At 43.1% G+C, this 24,433-nt stretch overlaps 1 protein-coding gene across 5 annotated transcripts; it reads left to right on the forward strand.

Annotated features, from left to right (window-relative positions):
* The first annotated feature begins 3,966 nt into the window (after positions 1-3,966).
* Positions 3,967-22,894, forward strand: pacsin1a (protein kinase C and casein kinase substrate in neurons 1a). 5 transcript variants are annotated; one of them, XM_056423146.1, is made up of 11 exons: positions 3,967-4,911; positions 5,826-5,894; positions 9,897-10,026; positions 13,214-13,370; positions 13,551-13,786; positions 15,338-15,493; positions 15,912-16,087; positions 17,656-17,776; positions 17,893-18,002; positions 18,898-19,106; positions 20,303-22,894. In XM_056423146.1, exons 3-11 carry the CDS (start codon positions 9,967-9,969, stop codon positions 20,410-20,412), a joined length of 1,335 nt encoding a protein of 444 aa, XP_056279121.1. In that variant the 5' UTR covers positions 3,967-4,911; positions 5,826-5,894; positions 9,897-9,966; the 3' UTR covers positions 20,413-22,894. The 5 variants fall into 5 exon arrangements, with proteins under 5 accessions (XP_056279121.1, XP_056279120.1, XP_056279117.1 ...); XM_056423145.1 differs by having other exon boundaries at positions 5,826-5,877; XM_056423142.1 differs by lacking the exon at positions 5,826-5,894 and having other exon boundaries at positions 3,968-4,911.
* Positions 22,895-24,433: the final 1,539 nt, after the last annotated feature.

Genomic DNA, 24,433 nt, shown 5'->3' on the forward strand with positions numbered 1-24,433 from the left:
CTGCTCTGCCTCTCTTTTCCCTCCCCCCAAACGATTTATTTTATTTTTAACCCTGTCTTGTGTCACCAGCAAGCTTGTGGCAAAAGGCTTGATGGTTACATAACGACTGCTGCAGCGCTAGAGGCACAGTGTTAAAATGTGTGTGTGTGTGTGTGTCCTGTGCGTGTGTGTGTGTGTCCTGTGCGAGAAAATGACGACGTCACTCTGCTTGGCCGTGCACCTCTGAATTTTGGTAATTGTGGCTCAAATAGATTAATAATGTCTGAGGTTTTTACAAAGGCAAATAATTATATTTATAATTAGTGTTAATAAAATGTATAGCCTAAATGCTTTAGAAACAGGAGATCTGCTAAATCTATATTTGAGGACATATATACAGGCTGTTCAACCTTTCATTGTCATACATTTAAAACTTATTTATTTACAGGGATTGTATAAAGGTAGATTATCCATGAATATCAGATTTGAGTTTGCAGTTACTGCGTTTCACCAGCTACGCAGCACGTTGAGCACAAAGGCAATGGATGTTATGAAATACAAATGCAGACGAGAGAATGAGAGAACATATGTGTTCACAGGTGGTGCCTGTTGGTCAACAGCCACATTTGGAGATGGATCCAGCCGTTTAACAGCCTCTTCCCGTCTCTCTGTCCCTCTCTTTGTGTCCCTCTGCTGGTCTCGGCCAAGAAGGACCTTACAAAATGTCTGGCATGGATGCTTCACCAGGGTAGCGCGACATGTACTACTAGTTTACGTTGCTCCAAAGAAACACAGGGGTCTCCTGCGTAATGCGACAGTTTTTTTATTTTAAAGAAATCGTGGTTTTTTAAATTTTCCTCCCCCCCAATGAGGCGTAAAGTCTTCTAGCTAAACAAGACCAGCCCGCAGCCATGCGAGCGGCTCTGTGCGTCTGCTAATGTTGACGTTTAGAAGGTATAATGCTTACCATCTTATTTTAGCATGGTAGCATGCCAACATTTGTTGATTATCACGAAACGCCAATTAACAGCTGAGTCGGATGGGAAATAGCTTTGCAGCTATTTGATCTTAAAGCAAAATATTGGACCAAGTATATGCGTTGGTCGCGCTGGAGCAAAACGTGTGGCTACAAAGTTATTCCATTTCATCCAGAGTGAAAAATGTAATATATTTACAAAATGGCACGGCCATCTCATCCTTCAGTTCGGATGTGGTGGAGCGACCCAAACATGTGGCAGGCCATTAGTGTTCCTAGAAACACTGAACATTACCAGTCAGAGCCCACAGTGACTGAACTCATCCAAAATGACCCGGAAACTGAGCTGATTAAACTTTCTTGATTAATTACAAATAATGGGCGGGCTTAGGATGTAGCGCGATCAAGCAGAAACCTCTGGTTCTGAAAAGTGAAGACAAAAACCAAGATGGCGACAGACAAAATTCTGAACTTGAGGCTTCCACTTCATATATAGAGTGTGTGAGCTCGATGCGGCTCCACAAACACCTCCCTTGACGCTAAGGTTGATTGATTGATTCATTGGTTGATTGATGAATGGATGCTACTGGTTGAAATTGGTTGCCATGCACCGGCGTATCTAATCAGTCAATGTTTAGTTTTTCAGGAATAAATGCTGATTGGATTTTTTGGTAACTTTTTTTGCACAATATGACGAGGAACATGTCATTCTTTAATTTCATTGTGACTTGAACTGAGACCTTGTGGCCCCTCCCTCTCCTCTCCCGTCCCTCCTGACAGACGTTTTGAAAATCTAATTTCTCCTCTCAACTCAAATATTCGAAATAATCCTGGAAGCAGTTGTGTCGTCTGAGTCCCGCTTCGTGTTCTGTCTTCTACACGGTGCTCAGTCTGCAGTAATAGTTGTAAACCAATTTGAGAGATCTGCCATCATCGCTGAGGGTCTAATGTCATTCTGGGCAGGTGATTTACAGCCTCTTGCTGCCAATTGAATTATCTATTTACATTGTTTTTCAAAGGTGTTGCAGGAATGAAATTTACAGGAGCATAATAACTGTCATCGGAAAATCTTCCTTGTGCAAAAAGTGCCGTAACTTTGTCCCAGTTGTGTGCTGAGCTGTCCGCGTAAATGGATTAAGGATCATAAATAATCGTATTAAAGTCAGTGTTTTGATTCTTGCTATGAGTCTTTTTAGTTTTACTAACTATTACGATATCATGGTGGGAGATTTGTTTCATTTATGATGGCCATTTACTGATCAGGATGATTTCTCTTTTAAGAGACATTCAATTATTATGATCAATTATTTTTGAGAAACTGCTCAAAAAACAAGTTTCACCAGTTATTTTCCTTTCATTGAGTTAGATTTTTACTTCAGTTTCCCAAAGCATTGTGGGTACCTAGTCTTTTTTGTACATTAAGATGGCAACACATACTCCATAATCCCGTTTCATAGTGCCAGGCCCGTTACCTTTTATTAACCCTTTGTTTAGGAGTGAACCAGAGCACAACGTGCTCTATGGGCTGTCATGTGACGGGCAACATGCTCAATCCCTGGCAGCTCCATGTGACCTGTTGCTGACCATGACCTCTGACCTCTAAGAGAGAGCGAGAGAGAGCGAGAGAGAGAGAGCATGCCTTGTGTTTTTCTTTGTTATTTATTTCCCTGTGCTTCTGAATTAGGGAGTGGACTGCTGTTCTGGGAGCTGAGCAATAGCACAGCTGACTAACTCACATAGTTGTGCAAGATCAATATTGATTTGAACACACACACACACACACACACAGGGACAAATAATGAAGCAGAAATGTGGTTCTTGTGCAGCCACCCAGAAGCACCTCTGGGTGCATTCATAAATCAGAGAGCTGAGTCATCCTGTTTGTTTGCTGGTGAATCCTAACCTGCGCAGGCAAACAGCCTCTTTGGACCAGATCTTTTTGCTGGATTAAAGAATCGTAAAAAAAATGAAAAATCTAAATGGAATAAGACCCCCGCCCCCCCTCCCCCCCCGGTCTCTTCATTGTTGCAGTGATGTGACGGCGTGTCCTCGAGTGCACACTTAAGCTTGTGTTTGTGCTCGATGTCTTTTTACATCGAGCATTTCCTCACCATGGCAAACCGCATCGAATCGGGTTCGTGTACGTTTCTTGCCCGAATCACTTTTCTCCTCGTTTCCTAATAGGCCTAAAAGGAAAAATACACATTTTTCAAGTATCGGGCTATTCCATGGGCTTTCCCCCTGTTGCCTTGGCCAGGAAGCCGAGCCCCTAAATACTGTTGCAGACTCTCTCTTTGGATGAACACATCCCACCGCATTAGTCTCTCCGTCTCTACGCCCCAGCGAGCAGCGAAGAGGGCTCACGGCGCTACAGGTTGAGCTGAAGTATCCATCACAAGACCCCCGTCACTGGTTTCCCTTCACTTGGCCTCCACCTCCGTCTCTACTGCTCTGCCTCTTTTCTATTGTCGAGCTCGCACGACTGAGTCTCTCCTCTTCAGTATATAGACACCTCTCTATCGTGCACTCACATGCAACCTCATAGTTCCCCTAGACAGAGAGAGAGAGAGAGTGTGTGTGTGTGTGTGTGTGTGTGTGTGTGTGTGCGTGCGTGTATGTGTGTGCGCGCGCGTGTGTGTCACTGCGCCCACCCAACCCACGTTCCCGCCGCTGTCTAAACCATCGGTCACGTGGCCGGCTTAACCACGACCGCGCGCGTGTGTGCGTGTGCGCGCGTGTGTGTGTGATGTCTGCACAAGGCTGCTCCGTCTCCTGGCAACATCCAACAGCCTGCTTAATTCCGCGCTGCGGCGAGAGATGAATCACGTCTCTGTCCCGGTGTGATCGGCTGCCCTCCCGGGCCCTTTTCCGCCTCCTTCGGGACCGGTTCTGGCCGTCCGAGCGGCTCCGGCGCCACGTCCCGAGCACCTTGCCGCCTTCGTCCCTTCTCGTCTCCCTCCCCCTCTCTCCCCGTCACGTCCCTCCCGTGTCTCCATCTCGCCTCCCCTGTCCTTCGCCCCGCCGTCTCGCTCGGTTCCCCTCGGTCGGCCTCTCCTCGCTCATCTCTCGATGAAAGACCTCCCTCTGTCTTTCTCCTCGTGCGTCCTCTCCTCAGTCGGCGGAGGACGAGGACACGCTGCGCTTATCAAACGGAATCCACAGACGACCCTAATGCATCCCGAACCGACGACCGAGGGCTTTTTACTGGTCGCTGCTCTCGAATGTTTGACATGCCACATTCATTTTGAAGTGAAGGCGTAGTTGATTTGCTTTGATTACCTCACAGTACTGTAATAAAAATAATCACTGAAGTGCTTTTTGGTCGTCCAATCGGTTGTCGGATCGCGAGTGCTCGGCGCTCGGTGTCAAGTTAGATCATCTCTCTGAAATCTTCTGACGGTAACGAGCTTACATGTGTGTTGTGGTTCCTTGTCAACACTGGAGCTTCTGACTGCAGCATTGGTCTCTCCCGGATCAGGAGGAAAACAAAGAAATACATCAATAAATCTCCTTAATTCATAAAGCATTCATGTTCATCGTGCATCCTGCCAGGATATGATAATAATAATAATGATGCCATGATTACAGTTTTGTCTCAACATCACATTCCTCTCTCCACTTTTTGCCTCACTCGTCCTATCCGCCTCTTCTTCGCTCGTCTTCATAGCCGAGCGCCCTCCCCCTCTAAAGCTATTCAAGTGGCACACTGCGGGATTATCCCTCTGCCTCTGAGACACGCTGGTTGGGTCAGACTCATCGTCCTCTGCGGGTTCCCTTTGGCCACAGAGGTCAAATCTGTAATAAAAAAGAAAAAATTGGCACAACACATTCACCGTTCAAAGTAGCCGCCGTGAAGGACATTTGGACTACGAATTCAACACACCCACAAGGGAGTATTTTTCTTCTTCTTCTGGATTGTTCTTTTCTTCTTTACTTCAATGATGGAACCAAGCGTGGTGAGTAAATGTGCAGGAGAGTGTTAAACGTGTGCAAAAGTTTGTACCCTCCGTATATTTTAGAACTTTTATATTCAACAGACTCATGAAGGACTTTCAATTACTGACAGCAAGCGAGTGTTCGGCGAGCGGGTGGAGAACAGCTCCAAACGGAGAGGTGCCTCCAAATCGATAAACGTGAACAACAGCAACAAAAAACACTTTAGTGATTATTTGTCTCTCTCGAGTACTGTAAGGTAACCGAGGCAACTGTACGGCTTCCCTTCAGGATGAATGTGGCACGTCAAACATTCTAGCAACCAATAAAAGGCCTCGGTTGATGTTTACAAGTTGCTTCGGGATGCATTTGAGTCGTCCTTTATAGTTTTACTTGCATGTGTCTTTGCATTTACGCACAAGCCTAATTCATTATTCAAAAAGATGAGTAATATTAGCCATGCCACTCAATACAGTGGCTAATGGGAGGTGTGTGCGCAGTCATTGAGGTGGATTGACCTCAATAATGATAAGTATAAGCCCCTCTCCACAATGCCCTGCCCCCCCCCCCCTTACCCGAGTCATGGGACACACAACAATCTCCCACAATGGGACCACAGCTGAGACTTGTGATCTGTGATGTGTTCTCTCTGCGTCGCTCAGCTTTCTCCGTCCACACACCGTCTCGAAGCTTCATCATCTTTTCACCTTGATGAATTATCTTCTTCTTCTTCTTCTTTTTACCGGGTTCTGGTTTGAGATTGAGGAAACGCGCGGACCGCTATCTAGGAATTATCGTTTTAATCCAAATCTGTTGTAGACATCATCAACTGTGTGTGTGTGTGTCTGTGTGTGTGTGTTTGTGTGAGATTTGGTTCAACTAAGCCTCGAGACGCACAGGTTGTTGTTATGAGCTCAACTAGCTTTCATGTCGCCAGGTGCTGTACTCGCAAATCTAGGAGCTGATTGGAGGACCGGACTGATGGACAGGTAGCAGAACCAATGGGGTGTGTTTGTTGCTGAGATTAAGACCAGCCACTTTAGGGCCACTTAGCTGCAGGAGGCCATGTTGCATCACATAGTCAAGTTTTTTTAAAATGTCATATGGGATTCAGTTTGTTTTATTTCCTTAACAATTATTATCATTAATATTATTTTCGTTTTTCCTAGAAGTTTTTTTCACCGCTTTTCTTTCCGATTGCGTGTGTATTTACTGAGGGGAGAGCCTCACACTAATCTAGAAGTGGAAGCACACTTTGCTTTTTATGAATGGTTTATGTTATGTAAATGAAACGGATTATACGCAGGTCCTATACAGGAGGAAACCAAGTATGAGCCCGTTTGTTTTTAGAGGGTCAGTGTTTAGCATTTCGGATGCTCTATTTGCAGAAATGGAATATACTTTGATATTTATAACTTAGTTTTCTTTTTCATTTGTCTATATTCAACTAAAATTACGAATCGCAGAATTGTTGCGTTTTCGTTGCCCGAGAATGAGCCCATCATATAGTCCCCCGTGCTGCACCGCCATGTTTTTACACGAACCCAGAACGGACAACCCGGACACTGGTTGCAGAGAGGGGTCTTTTGCTTTTTTGAGATACCTCCAGGCCACCGTAGTTCTCCGACGCGCTGGTGAAACCGTGGCACCGTCAGCCGCCGTCTGACTCCAGTTGCTCCTATGGTGGTGCGATGATGGTGAGGACGCCCTCTGAGGAAGGAAAATGACGTCACCACACGTTTGCGCGTGTACGTGCTTTATAGGAAAAGCATCCTTAAAGGGGAGTCTCACTGGGGAATTTGCCAGAATGCAGAATTTTAAAGTGACAGTTCAACATTTTGAGAAATGTATTTTGCTTTCCTGCTGGGAATTCAATGCGAAGATCAATATCATTCTTCATTATGGTAGGGATAAAACATCAAGATATTATAATAAGTGAGCCGGTTTGCAGATGTTACATTTTAAACGGGGACAGGTCGCGGTAGAGGGAGGTCTGTCTCCGGGTCTAATTCTCAGGATGAAAGCGAACAAGTGTATTCCCCAAAATGTCAGACTATGCCTTGACCAAATGTGTTTTTTTTATCGCAACTTGTCTTGAGTATGTCATGTTGTCAGGGGGGCTAACACTCCTCCTTGGTGGTGTGTAGAATGGCAGAACGGGGTCATTTTAAAAGAAGAGGGTTACCGAGGGTTTGTCCCAAAGGATAAAGTTATGATGATGGTCAATAAAAATGTAGAGGTGATCATCTAACCGTTGACTGCACTTTATAGATAATGATAGAGATCTATAGGTCTGGATTAGGACATGTGTATGTTATTTCTTGGATGAGGAAAAACCTTCAGAATTCCTCCATTTCCAGTAAAACGTTGTGAAAAGAAACAGTTTTCTGCCATTTCAAACCCTTTAGGTATTATAGAAGAGTAGAGTTCACAGAAAACATACATTAATACATTTTATGGGTCTTCTTTTCAAAAGAATTCAGAAAATACTTTCCCAGTGCAACTGAAAGGCTCAAGTACAATGTCTTCAGGTGTTTTCTGTTGTTTGCGCCATCTTGAACTAGCCACCGCCTGGGACTAGCTATAGCGCCCAGTGGTGTATAAAGTACCCAAAAGTCATACTTGAGTAAAAGTAATGATACTTTACTTGAAAATTACTCAAGTAAAAGTAAAAGTCTCCTATTAGAATACTACTTGAGTAAAGGTCTTAAAGTATCCGATATTTATTGTACCAAAAGTACGGTACGATACGGATTCAGCGGAAATGTATTTTCGTTGCAAAATATAGAGAAGTAATAGTAAAAGTCAACAGAAATATAAGAAGTAAAGTGTACAGATATCCCAAAAAACTACTTGAGTACATTCACAAAGTATTTCTGCTTCGTTACTATACACCACTCCCAGCGCCACGGACCGGCGTGACGGCTGGTGACCGCAGCCGAGGCCGTTTCATAAAATATGGCTTGGCTTAATCGGTCAATGTTCTCGAGAAGCCCTGAGTGAGCACAAACAGATTGCCTGTTCTGCAGCTGCAACCAGATCCAATCACACCGGGCATGAACGCTCCCATGATAATAATAAAAATTCCGACGACTAGAGACCCCCCCCATCCCCCCCCCCTGTGAAAACAGTGTGCTGCAGGAGCTGCTCTGAGACATACGTTCCCCTTCATAAGATGACCTTGTAGTTGTATGAGGAGTAAGCTCAGCCCGCTTCAAGATTGAGGCTAACGCAGGAAGTCATTAGTCATGACTCATTCCAGGGAAGAAGGATGCTGCAGGAATTAGTTTGCACTTGACCGCAGAAGGAAGATGAGGGACGGAGGGCTCCGGTCACATTTGACGAAAATGTGTCTTGCGCTGCAGCCGACTTGAAAGTGCAGACTCAGCTTTTAATCTGACGGGGCCGTGAGTCATCCTTCATCGTTGATCTCCATCTAGCACGCTTAACTGACACTCAATGTGCATTGTGCATATTGGAATTAATCAATTGTCGCACTGTGCTCTGAATAACGTTCATCAAAACGTGTTATCGTTTTAATTAAAAGCTAGAGTAAAGTTTTGCGCTGCGAGGCCAAAAAATCCACTTGAAACCATGTCGGAGAGGAGGACATTATCAACCGAATGTCATTATGGTTATTAGGCTCATACAACATATTGTATTGGTTGCTGCAGTGCAATAAGGAGCTCTCTGTCAAGTGGAAGCCATTAGTCATGTGAGCGAAATGGATTAGGCTTCAAAAGGAGTTCAATATGGAAAAAGTGCCTCGTAGTCTCCACGGTTTTAACCACGGTGGTAAGATATCGACCAGACGTCCAACAAACGAATATTAATCACCTTAAAGCTGGAGGAAATCCAGACGGGTCTGTATTCTGTAGGGTTTGCAACCTAATTGGTGATTATGATAAGATAAGATAAGATATTCCTTTATTCGTCCCACAGTGGGGAAATTGCAGGATCACAGCAGCGGGTGCATATAGTAAAAGATAAAAATACAAAATACAATAACAATATTAATTAGAACGGGCACTCGGTAGAGCGCATACCTTCGCATATCACAAGATTGGGCATTGAATTATGAACATTTTGGCATTAGTTGCATGCCAATTGGATAAAAATGTACCGTGCTATGGTAAAAAGAAAATGTTGACCTTTTCATGACCTTGACCATGACCTTTGACCCGATCAATCCCAAAATCTAATCAAACGGTCCCCGGATAATAACCAATCATCCCACCAAATTTCATGCGATTCGGTTTAATACTTTTTGAGTTATGCGAGTAACACGCATACAAATAAATAAATAAACGGCGATCAAAACATTATCTTCCGCATTTTCAATGCGAAGGTAAATATACAGGAATACAAAATATATATAGAAGGTAATGATTAAAGTGTATTGTCAGCAGGTTAAAGTGTCCAGGATAAAGTGTTGAGTGTGTTTAAGTGAAAACACATCATTAAAAGACATCTATAGGTATGTTCATCCCCTAAAAGTCTGTTCTATTTTAGGGTGACACAATTATTTAATTTGTCCTTATATTTAATCTGAAAAAACACCACACAAAAAAATGAATAAAGATTTTCACAGATATGACAAAAGTAGTGCAATATATACAGAGAGACAAAGGGCAAAGGAATTCCTCAAAACACACCACACACTGCACACATGCAAAGGAGTAATATGTCAGCAGAATGAAGGGTTTAGGCTCAGAGCTCTCTGTGGTATCTTTTTCTAGGACACGGCAGTAGAAGATGCCCTCTCTCGTTCCTCAGGGCACGGCGCTGGATGCATGGCGGAGGACACTATTTATATCTCATTATTATAAACGTCTCAAATAGAAACCATCACACACTGGAAGGTTTCCTCCAGTTGCCATGGAAAGTTCCTCCGTCGCTTCTCCTCGGCCGTCTCGGTCTGCTCGCGCACTTGTGCGTTCCTGTGTTTGTGTAATAATGCAATGACACATTTGTGTTCTTCTTCTTCTTCTTCTTTGTGCCCTTGCAGTGCATGAGGAACCCAGCCCGGCTGCAGAGGACAGGTTTAGTCATTAGAGTGCTTTGCTACATCCAGGGAAATGTCTGGCTCCTACGATGAATGTGCGGTTGCTGACGACACCATGGACAGCTTCTGGGAGGTAAAGACCAAACCGCCACATGTGTGTGATGAATATTTTTCAACCCGCAACCCAAAGCCCGTACCCACTGAGGCTCGACGCAGAGGGTCGCTCTGCCAGGGCATTGGAAACATTAAGCATGGCCTTCTGCTTAAAAGCAAAAGCAATCTTTCCGAGAGAGATAAATCCGCCTCGTCTTTAACACGTCAAGCTATGCAACGCTAACCAGCTTCATATTTAACAGACAGATATAAGAGTTGTATCACTCTTCTTACTTTACCGTTGGCAAGGGTCAAAATATTGCTTTAACCTTCCTGTTACCTTTATATTTACAGCCTGGGGTCAAATTGACCACAAAGAACACCGACGTTAAACATTGAATGGGGTCAAATTGACCCTAAAGGTAACAGGAGGGTTAAATGAAAGTCTTAAAGTGACCTGATTAAGAATTCTTCAATCTCATCAGGGAGAACTGCAGCTCAAAATCCGTTATGCAAATTTAGATTTGGTCACAGTGAGAATTCAAAAGAAAATACAAGCACAAAAGTACACAAGCTCTAACTCTGGTTGAGATACATTATAATACTGTCTCCACTTGCCAGCAGTGTCTGTTTGACACGTTAATACGATACTGCTCATTGTACGTCGAAAGTATTTTTGATGAATGCCTAAATTCAGAAAACTGTGTCTGTGTCTGTGTGTGTGTGTGTGTTTAACTTTCACCCGAACTAAAGTAGCGTTAATGAATTCCCTCAGTACAGAGTCTTCTTTGTATCGTGCCTCTTCGCCACGGAGACAAAGACAAAGAGCCCCAGTCATCAGTCGCTCTGAGGCGCATTATTCCACTTGCACCTGCCTATAGCCTCTGTGTACTAGCTCCACAGCTCGGGTCAGCTCATGCTTTATAAATGCCAGAGAAATACTTTCTTCTCCGGGGTTTTTTCATCATACATGTTCATATTTGACACAGCTGGGCTGCGTGGCACTAATCAAACTCAATACATCCCTCCGTAATCACCACACAGAGCTCAAGTGTGTTTTCATATGTCGGGCGAGTCCACCTGCGTGTTGTTGTTGGTGTGACTTTGCAATCTGTCACACTACACCTGTCTCACTGCCGCCCCGCAGCTCTCATCTCAAACAGGAGAAGCACACGTGCGTGCCCGCGTCAGCACCAATCACAGTGCAGCGCTGCCCGCGTCAGCACCAATCACAGTGCAGCGCTGCAGACAGGCCTCTCGACTCGTTATGCATTTGAGGATGTATGTGCGTGGATGTATGCATTTACTTCATAAACACATGCAATCTGCGGTTTCTATGTACTTCTGTCTCTGCGTCGACGTCCACCCCTGAAGATCTGTCGTCCTGCATTACACCACTCAAGAGGATTAAAGCATTCACACACACACACACACACACACACACACACACACACACACACACACACACACACACACACACACACACACACACACACACACACACACACACACAAACAAACACAAGCCCTCGTCATTGCATAACTCCACATGCACAGGCACGAGCATCCCCCACCCCCTCTTCACTTCCTTTATCATGCACCATGAGCTGACGCCCCCTGCAGGCACTGAGGAGGCGGAGCCTGGCTGTCCTGTTTTAAAGCGGTACCGCTACAGTGTCTGTAGAGATTATATTCAATTGAGATGATCTAAATCCAAAGGCAGTGAAATCATTTTGTCAGACAGTAACACTGAATACTGAAGTGTTTGAGTAGGATGACAAGGAAAAAAATACAATTAATGTAGCTGATGCTGTTTCTCGTTTAAATGTTGAATGTAATTTATATTTCAGGACATACTTGGAGATGTGCATCAACATCACAGTGCTGGTTAACATGCGTTAAAGGGTGAAATAGGACACGGCACCCACACACGTGTAATTCAGCCGAATAGAAATGAAGTAAAGTTAATGGTTAAGGAACCATTCATAACTCTCGAGAAAATACATGAGAAAAAAAATATATATATATATATATATGTTCCTGTTCATTGTAGAAATGAACCTCTCACTTTTCTTTTTTTGTTACCTAAAATGGACAGGAGACAACAATTAAACTGGAGAATGAACTAGGTCTTTCAAAAAAACATCTTATTTTACTCTGTGTAAATGAATATAAAATAAATGTAATATTATTTGCAGATATCTAGAATCTGGACACAATTGTCGCTTAGGGTTTTTTTTTTGGTGGGCATTTTTCTATAACTACTGCATGTAAGACCAGCACATGTCCCCCAAAACTGTGTTTATACGCATGTCATATGTACACACAGACATCTCATTCAAAAACTATTCAGTTCATAGACATTGTTCCAAAAGCTGCATTTGGTAACTTAAAACAAAATGTTGTCAAACTCACTGCATCCTGACAGCAGAACATGAGACAGATAATCTGCGGGAAAATGAGGTTCCTCTGTCTCCTTTAAGGTCTCCCAATGACATTCACGAGATTCCGCTGCACCCGAAGAACGGCAACCAATCAAAGCCGAGGAGCCTGGAGCTGCTAATCACTGCTCCAATCAGACTGAGCGAGACAGTGCTGATCAAATATACATTGACTCTGTTACTGCATTGCTTATTTACTAACACAAGTGGGGAATCGTCCCCCATTTTTTCCCTCTCGAAGCATATTTTCATATGTATAAAAATACCACTTTCATCTGTTTTGTTTTTCGTATATTTTAAAGTCGACATCATTTTCTGAAAGTGTTCCTTCTGTGATACATGTAAAGACAGATTTGCATTCCGCTCCTTTACACTGTAAAACATTTTTTTGCTGTAATATACAGTAAATCTGTGGTTGCCGGAGCTTTACTGTAAATAATAAAGTGACAACGTATAAGACATTACGGTAAATCACCGTCAGCTATGGTTGCCAGAACTTCACCGTAAAAAAAATCGAGATATTTTTCTGCAATTCAAAGTTAAGAACTGTTCTTTGTTTACGGTAAATTACAATAAAAAACAGATCCGTCATAAACCTGTTTATGGTTATTTGCTTTTGTTATAAACATGTTTACGGTAAATTATTTTAAAAACAGCAGTTATACTGTAAACCTAACTACAGTCTCTCGGAGATAAACACAATACAACTGTATGAGTTACGCTATTTAGTTGCCAGAATTCCATTGTAAAAGAATATAGTATATCCTATTTGTTTCTGTGCTCTCAGGTGGGGAACTACAAACGTGCCGTCAAGAGAGTTGATGACGGCCATCGGCTCTGCAATGACCTCATGGGCTGCCTGCAGGAACGTGCCAAGATAGAAAAGGCGTATGGCGATCAGCTGACTGCGTGGTCCAAGAGATGGAGACAGCTCATTGAGAAAGGTCAGCATGTGGCACGGGCTCAATCAAAATAAATCGCTCGACAAATGAATGCACGTCACGCTGACTTTGCCACGGCTCCGTTTACACAGTTTGCTGTTTGCTCTCTGCTCACATTTGGCTTCCATGTTGTCGCCCTAAATGTTTAATCGGGAATGAGTCATTTTGTCCGACCCCCCCCAGGGCCGCAGTACGGCTCCGTGGAGAGAGCCTGGCTGGCCGTGATGACCGAGGCAGAGAAGGTGAGTGAGCTGCACCAGGACGTGAAGAACAACCTGACGAACGAGGACGTGGAGAAAGTGAAGAACTGGCAGAAGGAAGCCTATCACAAGCAAATGATCGGGGGCTTCAAGGAGGCCAAGGAGGCGGACGAAGGCTTCAAGAAGGCTCAGAAACCGTGGGCCAAAAAGCTCAAGGAGGTGAGGGGGATGGAGACCGATGGATGTGACTCATCGTCTTTGTCTTTGGGTGTCGCAGAACAAGTCGTATTCACGACTGAGCGGCTCCCCGCTTCGTTCCGTCTTTCGCCTCGTGACGTGGTTCCGGGTGCCGCTGTGTCACATCAATGTTCATCCACGCATCTTTCGGTCATTGGTTTTTGAAGTGCCTGGCGCACAACTTCCGCCGCGTGGTTCTCTTTCTCGACGCTCTCAGAGTGTAATCCTCTGCCATTGCAGGCCGCTGCTGTCAGCGGGGGGAAAAAGCTCTAAAAACCCACCTGTTGGAGACTTTAGCAGCTGCTAGACAGACCCCCCCCCCCCAAGCACCAAAGGATGAGCATACACAAATGATATTTCGTAATATCTTTTATTTAACTGCAGACTGTGCCTCTGCTCTCCTCTCCCTCCTCAGTCACTACTGCTCACTTATGGGGACAGACACACACACACACACACAGATTAGCCCCAGCGGGGACTGATTAACAATCAACCACTAGCTGAGGCCGATTATACCTGGTCCCGACACCGTTCCCTGAACCACACCCACCATACCCACTCTGCAGCCGAGCCGCACCCCGCTGCCACAATGATAATATATAAATGTTGTGTTCCCAACTTGTTTCCACCGACCTCAAGTGGACTAAATGTTATGTGTTGACAATTTAAAAGGGAACAATAATTTTATGCGACTGTCTAAATCGGTGATGATTTTAAATGTGTCCACTGAACCTTTTGTATGTATTTGGTGTTGTCAAAATTAAACAGCAGTACTCGGCCATCATGGCTCAATTGTCAAATGTCTATGGGTCCAAGCTGTGTCTGGGGGAGGCCTGCTGAGGCCAATCGTGGAGCTTAGATCGTTTGGAGCTACATTTGAAGACAATTTCTTCGCTTGTGATATTCCAAACAAAAAATCAATCTGTCACTTATTAATTGTCAGTGGACCCAGTCTTGATATTAGAATATCAGAATATACACTAACAAGAAAGACAGGACTACGACCAAAAGACACAGAACTATAGCCGACAATCCAACAGGAGACAAGGGAAAGACTGACACAATATATTGGGGGGGAAACAGGTGTACGACATCAGACAGTAACGAGACAAGAGTGGCTGAGGGCAGGTGCAGGGAATGAAACAATCAAGACAGAGGAGACACAGAGGAGACATAGGAGACACGGAACACAGGAGAAACAGAACAGGGTGTTACACACTGTGTTTACGGTTGCTTTGGGCCGGGACCTGTGTGATATGAGAGGACTTAGAGCCTATTTGACTTTGACTGGGTTGACTCGACTCTACATGGAAAACGTACAGGATTATATTTGTACTCATGTTGTTGTTGTCTTTAATAGCAAAATGGCCGTGGATACAAATACATAATAATATCTATGCAGTTATAGATACTGATCACATTAAGATCGTTTGGGTCATCCCCACTTTGAGATGAGTTGATGTGACTTCCTCCGGTCGCATTCCCTAACGTACGCGAGGTACTGACGGTGCCTTGTCGTGTTTGGACGTACAGATGGAGGCAGCTAAGAAATCCTACCACCTGGCCTGCAAGGAGGAGAGGCTGGCCGCGGCCCGCGAGGCCAACGGCAAGACCGAGGCCTCCATCACCGCAGACCAGCAGAAGAAACTGCACGAGAAAGTGGACAAATGCAAACAGGATATGCAGAAGGTGAGAACGGGAAGGCGGGAAACAAGAAACAAGGCGGGAAACCGTCTTTTTAGTTTGAGGGAAAAGTGAGTGGGAAAAAAACGACGATGACGAAAAACACGTAAATACACATGCATATAAACCATTGGTCACATTGGTTGGTTCAGATTTATATATGGGAAATCACAGAAAAGCTTAAAATGAGTGATCTGGGCTGACAGGGTATTAATGCTAACCATCAGGCTGAATTATCAGCTCATTTTCCCATATTCGTTTTCAAATAAACATCGTTAGGTGTTGTGTTCGGATGCAAGAACAGATATTTAGTCGTAAAACGATGTCACAGTGCCTCGATAAACCCTTTGAAAGATGAGTTGTAGTGCAAGCTCGTTGGGACATTTTTTTTAAACCATGCTGTTTTTCTTTTTTTTCATCTCAGGCTAAAGAAAAGTATGAGAAGTCTCTGGAGGAGCTGAACAAGTGCACCCCGCAGTACATGGAGTGCATGGAGCAGGTGTTTGACCAGTGCCAGCAGCATGAGATCAGGAGGCTGACCTTCCTCAAGGAGGCCTTGCTGGACATCAAACGCCATCTTAACCTCACCGAGAACCCAAAGTGAGCCGGGCGAGGGGAGACATTTTGACTTGCTGCAGTGTTTTCACTGTGATATATGATACAGTAAAACACTGTGTGCCATATCTATTGATCATTCTGCTCTGCTATGTCTATATTATTCTGTTTGATCTCCGGATGCTTCTTGCTGCACCATCCATTCCCTGCACTGTACTTCATCTACCTTTTTTATACCATTCCCACTCAATCCGATGTATATTCAGTTCATTCATGGGGATACTGTTTTCAAAAACCTCTTTGAGCATGATCACATTGCAAAACACATTTCATCATAGATTAGTTTGATTTGTTTTGTCACATTCAGCACGGTTCCCTTCAAATTGATTCATCTCAACACTCTTCTCGACCAGGCGTGCGTTTCTCATTAGCGGTCACACTCGCATCTCTAATTAGTTCAATGACGTTTCTGCCAAACTGAATTTGAATTTAAATTTGAAGTTGAACCACTTGTCGGATTACGGGTTGTTATTAACCTGCGTGTAAACAACAAAGCCGGTTTTCGGGGGATTTTAATCAAACCTGCCTTTGGTTGCCGTGGACAATTCAAGGCTGTTTGGAGGATTGTGATGATGTTCATCAGTCACGCTTTGCTACCCACGACCTCACCTGGACAACTCGGATTTAACTGCTTATTGAGCTACAAAACATTTATCAAGCATTAGCATTTTATGAAGTTTCAATTTTATTCATTACTTAATATCTTGCTCCCTCCCTCTCTTTATATATATACAATTTTTTTCCTTTTACATTTTTCGCTTTTCATTGCACAACCGGGTGTTTTCTCAGAAGATAATTCCCAATTCCACTTATAAGAAGACAAAATGAGATTATTAGACATTTTCTGCGATTGAATATTATTTTCTACCACTGCAAAGACTTGCATTTATAAATGTCCACTGAAATTCAAAGCACACATCAACACTCGCTTTAGTTTCATGAGCTGAAGTTGCCACAAAAAAAACACATTCCTTATGATTATCATCACCACAGTATTATTAAAGTCAAAAGTCATAATTTGGCTTGAATTTAATTAAGTTAAACAATTAACAAATAAAAAGAGGCCTTTGTTCCACTGCCAGACGATGTTGTTATCGCCTTTTACAAAAGATCACACACCAATCTTTCCAAAATCTAGTTTTGAGAATAAAATGTCCTGCGTACTTGAATCCAACACGGCATCCATTTACTTTTTCATCTTCAGAAAGAAAATAGCACTTGGATCTTTTCTGATTGCATTCATGCTTACATCCTGTAAAATTATAACACTACACAGTTGCAATCTCTTACACATTGCAGATATTTGGGAAAACTGTAGCAATATGAACAATAATATCCTCAGAGGATTATTAAGATTATTCAGGGAAAATACTTCAGCAGCTTCAGCACAAAACTCAGACGGCCACTTCAGTTTTGTCATCACCTCCATATTGGATCTCGCTCAACCCAGAATCTGGACTACATTGTGGGTTCTGTCGCCAAATTGGCAGCAGACTCCAGGTCTCTTATGGCACTTTTCTAATGCTCACCATTTGTCCCACTTTCCTCCTCAGCTATGCCACAATATACCGAGAACTGGAGCGCACCATCCTGTCTGCAAACACACAAGAGGACCTGAAGTGGTTCAGCAACAACCACGGCCCTGACATGCATATGAACTGGCCTGCATTTGAGGTAAGGCGGTAAACCTCCGTACACACACACACATCAGAGCCCTCTCCTCTTCACTCACTACTCTTCTTTATTCTCCGCTTTCATGTGTTTCCTTTCCCTCTTTCACTCTACTCCAGGAATACAACCCAGACCAGGCCGCTGCTCCCCCGAAGAAGAAGAAGCCAGACGGAGCCCCACCCACTCCGAGCACCGAGCACCATGTGGCTCCACCTGGTGACCGGAGCAGGTTAGTGATCTGATGTTTACGAGCCCCATTGCAAAGCCATCAGTTTATCATGAGATTATATTTTGTGACTAACGCATGGACTGAACTCAGATTTATTTCGGTCAAAGTAAAACAATTTAAGGATAAAATTAGTCTTGTGAGTTCCCATTTCAATGCCCATCGGTCCTTTTCTGTACACACATCTTTAAAAATGGGTCACGGATACACACATTTTTTAAATGGCTAAATATATTCCTAAAACTGAAAATTGTTCCCTCAAACAGGAGTAGATTGGGTGTGTTGGGGACTAATTTCCTCTGCAGATTTTGCATGATGGTGCCCATGTTCATCATAAAGTAAACAAGAGTACCCATGTTCACCATAAAGTAAACAACAGTACCCATGTTCACCATAAAGTAAACAAGAGTACCCATGTTCACCATAAAGTAAACAACAGTGCCCATGTTCACCATAAAGTAAACAAGAGTACCCATGTTCACCATAAAGGGGCGGCTGTAGCTCAGTGGGGTAAGAGGGCCGTCCTGCAACCGCAAGGTTGTGGGTTCGATCCCCACTCTCCCCATTAGTTACAAGTCGAAGTGTTCTTGAGCAAGGCACTGAACCCCCAGTTGCTTCCGGGGTGCTTCACTGCAGCCCACTGCTCCTTAATAACTAAGGATGGGTTAAATGCAGAGAACTAATTTCCCCTTGGGGATTAATAAAAGTGTATATTATTATTATTATAAAGTAAACAACAAGGTGCAACGGCGCCACTATTGCTGATCGATTACATTGATTGATTTTTAAGTATTTGAATCTTCAGCACAGATGATATGTTTGTGTTTGGTCTTTTTTGGGGGGGATTTGTTGACATACTTTGAGTATTTACTCACCCTGCCTTTCCTCTCTCCTCCAGTGTGAGCAGCTATGAAAAAAACCAAGCGTACTCGACTGAGTGGTCCGACGACGAGCAGCCCGCCACGTTGTCCGGCAACGAAAATGGCGGCGGCAGCGGCGGCAACGGCAACTCCTTCGAAGAGGACTCCAGCTCTGGGAAAGGAGTCCGCGTCCGCGCTCTCTATGACTATGAAGGCCAGGAGCAGGATGAGCTCACCTTCAAATCAGGTATTTGTCAGTGACCAGATGACACAGGAGATATTATTTAACATCATACAGATTTTGTTTTTTTCCTTTTTTAATTCATGAGCTTATTGATGTTTCTAAAGAGGCTGGGACGCCGTAGTTTCATCATAAATGACGCGCTGTGGCGTCAACCAGGTGGTCCAACATCACCAAGTCCTTCCTGGTTTCTATTCTAAAGCTCCCTTCCTCTACAGAGGAGATAGCAGTGGTTAGTCAATAATTGCTACATGGAAAACAAATTAGAGGGCACTTGCCACCAATTAACACAAGCTCTTTGGGAAATGGTGTAAAAAGCCAACGCAAGGACATTACTATTTACTGGGAAAATGTAGTGATGAAGCCACAGCTCTGCTTTTTCATCTTCTTCTTCTCGATCTGCACATGCAGATCCTATTTTTAAGATTTTTTAAAGTCCTCTCGTGGATATGTGACAATGTGGCTAATCCCTGACATCACTTTCTGTTAGTTTCTTTGTTCAAAAGAAGGATAAGAGGAAAAGAAAGTTGCCCTGCGGACATTTTGTAAACAAACACAAATTACTATTTACATTGTGTGTATGTTTATTGCTTTTTATGATGTTTTTTTTCATGCCTTTATGATGAGGTCTATATTTGATCGTAAGCTGTCTGTTTATTTCTTTTTATTTTGTTTTTGTGATAACCATTTTCTCCCTTAGTGATGGCTTGTAATTTCTGGCCACAGGGACTACGGTTGAAATGTAGCTTTAGCTAAGACTGACACTTTTACCCCTGGGATGATTGATGTGTACAGTCCCTGTTCAAATAAATAAATACGAATACTAATTATTATTACTCACCAAAACTCCTTTTGAGGTCTAACAAACATGTTTAGTTGTTTTCTCATCTCAGAAAACATTCCTTTAAAAATATATATATTTGCATTGTTTTCCTCCACCGGCGATCAGTCACCGTATTTTTTTTTGGTACGTTGCAGCTTTTACTTTTTTTTCCTCATCTGTACTTCAGTGAAGTCGAGTTGAATTATATCGAGGCATTATACTTGATACGTGATAATACTTTTGCATCCATGACCTGTTCACGTGAGCGAAAACAAAGCAGGAGACCACAAATACAATCGTTGTCCCCAATTCACATTCACACTCACACTCTCTGACACATGACGTGCGTGCTGATTACAGAGCGGTGTCTCCTTCACAGGCGATGAACTCACCAAGACCGAGGACGAGGACGAGCAAGGCTGGTGTCGAGGTCGTCTGGACGGCGGCCGGGAGGGACTGTACCCGGCCAATTACGTCGAGCCGATGTAGACACGTGACAAGGACACGCCATTGGAGGCAGCTTGAACTGTCCCGTCCGATTGCATCGCACATAGCCAGAGACTTAAGAGCAACACATCCCTTGCCCAACAGATGCGCCCAGCCTAAATGCAAACGCAGTAACCTAAAAAGACAATATATCAATATAATATATTTTATCCAGCAATTGGGGGTGGGTGGATTTAGACATTTTAAAAACATGAGCAGCTGTTATTCCAGTATATACACACTCGACTATAACATCAAGGCAGTGCAGGAACACATTGCTTCTCTGTGTAGCTGCTATTTAACATATAATGCAGCTTATTTAAACTTGCAGTGCACTGCGGTCTGCTCACTTGTGAATAATGGGAAGATAATATAATCAGTTACGCCCATTTGACGAAGACGAGCGTCTCCAACCTGCATTGTGTACATACAGTGTGATGCCATTTTTGTGTGTGTAGCATTTTTAATGCTGTGTGTGTGTGGTCTGTCGTCATTCTCACACCTGGAATGCTGTGTAGTGTTCAAATGTACCACAAACAGGATCCTGTCTTCTTTTTACTTTCTTTTCTTCTTCTTCTTTCTTTGTGATTTGGCCCCACCTCCTTCCCAGTGTGTGCAGTGCTATGTGTTTTTAACTGTTTCTGAACTTTGCATAGCAGCATGTGCTATGCAAAAAAACCACAAAAGAAGAAAAAAGAAACTTGCATTCCCCGAATCCTGCAGCCTCCTTTGGGAGACAACTTGATGCAACGACAAAATGCAGAGTTTATTGATTAGCATCACATTCTTCTGGACATGAACCGCTTTTATGTTGGTTTTGTTTCTTCTTCTTTCTTTTTTTGACATATTTATTTTTCCTAGCATCACAAACCCGTTGACGATATCATCTCCATGCAACCCGAGGGAAAAGGGATACACCGTTTCTGCAGAGGCTTTTCATTCTCGGTTCAGTAATTCTGCTCTCATTTTTAACCCATGACTGCTAACGCGAGCCATACGTTCCCTCGGAGCCAAGTGGGGTCAAGTCATCTTCTTGAGGTTGCCGCCGCAGTATATAAGAGGTGGGTTCTGAACAATGGGCCGGGCACTATTTCTTCAAGAGCGAGACGGGGGCCAATGGAGGCCGGCGGTTGTCTGAAGATCGGAAGCCTCTTCAACAGGATGTGAATGTACTTGTGTTCGGGCTCGAAAGAGGACGCGTTTGTCGAAACACTGTTCTCCGCCGTTATTCATGTGGCCCGTGTTTCCCTGTTGAGCCAAAGAATGAACCCAATTCACATCAACTATCCGTTTTCTCTCCATGCAATAACTGTCACATATCGCATGTGTAAACAGCTTCAGTGATGATCAACTTGTAGCCGCCTCCCCAGTCCACCCGAACGCCACGCGATGACACAGGGAATACATTTGTGCTGCAATGCATGTAAGATGACTCGCGCACACAGTGCATCACATGGTCATTTAAAAAAAATCCTTCACTTAATACGTAGAAATTAAATTTATATCAGGAAATGTTGATTCTTGCGTAATCTTGCTACACGTTGCACCTAAATCTATGATTAGGATGGAACAGATGTTTGTTTGTTTACTTTTTTTTTTTTTTATAACTTAGTTGTCCTGAAGTTTTTTTTTATTTCATTGGACCAACAGCAGTCAGATGTGTTTAGCTCTGTGTCTGGAACAGGATTTTGGCAGGTTTGGGTCTCACACATGAGGAGAAACACATCACCAGCTCACAAGTTGTGTCTTAGAGTAAAGCTGTCCAGCATAGCAAAAAGGACTACTGTCATTAAACTGTCCCACTTCCATATGCACACACAGACACACACACAGACACACACACACAGACATACTTATATATATACACATACATGCACTATACACACAAATTCAAACATATTCCACATTACCAGGTTAATATTTTGGGGGTGAAACATCATCCAGTGTGTATGAGTTGTGTAAATGTAATAGAAACAAAAGTTACAAAAAAAATGCAAGTAATTGACTATTAAGACAAGATGTAGTGTTATACATGTAAATGTGATTCATTAAAAATAACAGCAATGGAAAACATATTAACTAATAGGTACCATATCGTATGACTTTCATTGCAATGGAATTGTCAGTGTATCATAAATAAGCGTGACGATATCCCACGCTGTCAGATTTGTATATGATGTAATTTAAAGATTATATTCTATTGTAACTGTACAACTGTGTTGAGTTGAAAAATGAGACCTAACCATGTTGAGGCAGTAAAAATGTGTACATGTAAATGCTTTTTTATGTTGATGATCTCTTCCTTATGCACACGGGGGACAGCAGCTCATGTTGTGGAAACCCCTATATTAGCGGTCTAGAAGATGTATGTTAATAGTTGGTGATGTACTTTTATCTCCTAACTGGTGTAGTGCCTGTTCATCTTGCTGTAACAAGAAGTTCATTTAAATATGCATAAAGATGATTATGATCACAGATAATAATGGGACGCCCGAGTTTCATCATAAATGACGGCTGTGGCGTCAACCAGGTGGTCCAACATCACCAAGTCCTTCCTGGTTTCTATTCTAAAGCTCCCTTCCTCTACAGAGGAGATAGCAGTGGTTAGTCAATAATTGCTACATGGAAAACAAATTAGAGGGCACTTGCCACCAATTAACACAAGCTCTTTGGGAAATGGTGTAAAAAGCCAACGCAAGGACATTACTATTTACTGGGAAAATGTAGTGATGAAGCCACAGCTCTGCTTTTCATCTTCTTCTTCTCGATCTGCACATGCAGATCCTATTTTTAAGATTTTTTAAAGTCCTCTCGTGGATATGTGACAATGTGGCTAATCCCTGACAGCACTTTCTGTTAGTTTCTTTGTTCAAAAGAAGGATAAGAGGAAAAGAAAGTTGCCCTGCGGACATTTTGTAAACAAACACAAATTACTATTTACATTGTGTGTATGTTTATTGCTTTTTATGATGTTTTTTTTCATGCCTTTATGATGAGGTCTATATTTGATCGTAAGCTGTCTGTTTATTTCTTTTTATTTTGTTTTTGTGATAACCATTTTCTCCCTTAGTGATGGCTTGTAATTTCTGGCCACAGGGACTACGGTTGAAATGTAGCTTTAGCTAAGACTGACACTTTTACCCCTGGGATGATTGATGTGTACAGTCCCTGTTCAAATAAATAAATACGAATACTAATTATTATTACTCACCAAAACTCCTTTTGAGGTCTAACAAACATGTTTAGTTGTTTTCTCATCTCAGAAAACATTCCTTTAAAAATATATATATTTGCATTGTTTTCCTCCACCGGCGATCAGTCACCGTATTTTTTTTTGGTACGTTGCAGCTTTTACTTTTTTTTCCTCATCTGTACTTCAGTGAAGTCGAGTTGAATTATATCGAGGCATTATACTTGATACGTGATAATACTTTTGCATCCATGACCTGTTCACGTGAGCGAAAACAAAGCAGGAGACCACAAATACAATCGTTGTCCCCAATTCACATTCACACTCACACTCTCTGACACATGACGTGCGTGCTGATTACAGAGCGGTGTCTCCTTCACAGGCGATGAACTCACCAAGACCGAGGACGAGGACGAGCAAGGCTGGTGTCGAGGTCGTCTGGACGGCGGCCGGAGGACTGTACCCGGCCAATTACGTCGAGCCGATGTAGACACGTGACAAGGACACGCCATTGGAGGCAGCTTGAACTGTCCCGTCCGATTGCATCGCACATAGCCAGAGACTTAAGAGCAACACATCCCTTGCCCAACAGATGCGCCCAGCCTAAATGCAAACGCAGTAACCTAAAAGACAATATATCAATATAATATATTTTATCCAGCAATTGGGGTGGGTGGATTTAGACATTTTAAAACATGAGCAGCTGTTATTCCAGTATATACACACTCGACTATAACATCAAGGCAGTGCAGGAACACATTGCTTCTCTGTGTAGCTGCTATTTAACATATAATGCAGCTTATTTAAACTTGCAGTGCACTGCGGTCTGCTCAC

The sequence above is a fragment of the Pseudoliparis swirei genome, chromosome 9 (assembly GCF_029220125.1).
Source record: "Pseudoliparis swirei isolate HS2019 ecotype Mariana Trench chromosome 9, NWPU_hadal_v1, whole genome shotgun sequence".
Lineage (NCBI taxonomy): Eukaryota > Metazoa > Chordata > Actinopteri > Perciformes > Liparidae > Pseudoliparis > Pseudoliparis swirei.

Bases quoted from the DNA above. Each gene is read 5' to 3' on its own strand.
- pacsin1a (XM_056423146.1), top strand. From the start codon at position 9,967: ATGTCTGGCTCCTACGATGAATGTGCGGTTGCTGACGACACCATGGAC. The intron at 15,494-15,911 runs GTGAGAACGGGA...TTTTCATCTCAG, and splicing joins GCAAACAGGATATGCAGAAG to GCTAAAGAAAAGTATGAGAA. The intron at 16,088-17,655 runs GTGAGCCGGGCG...TTTCCTCCTCAG, and splicing joins AACCTCACCGAGAACCCAAA to CTATGCCACAATATACCGAG.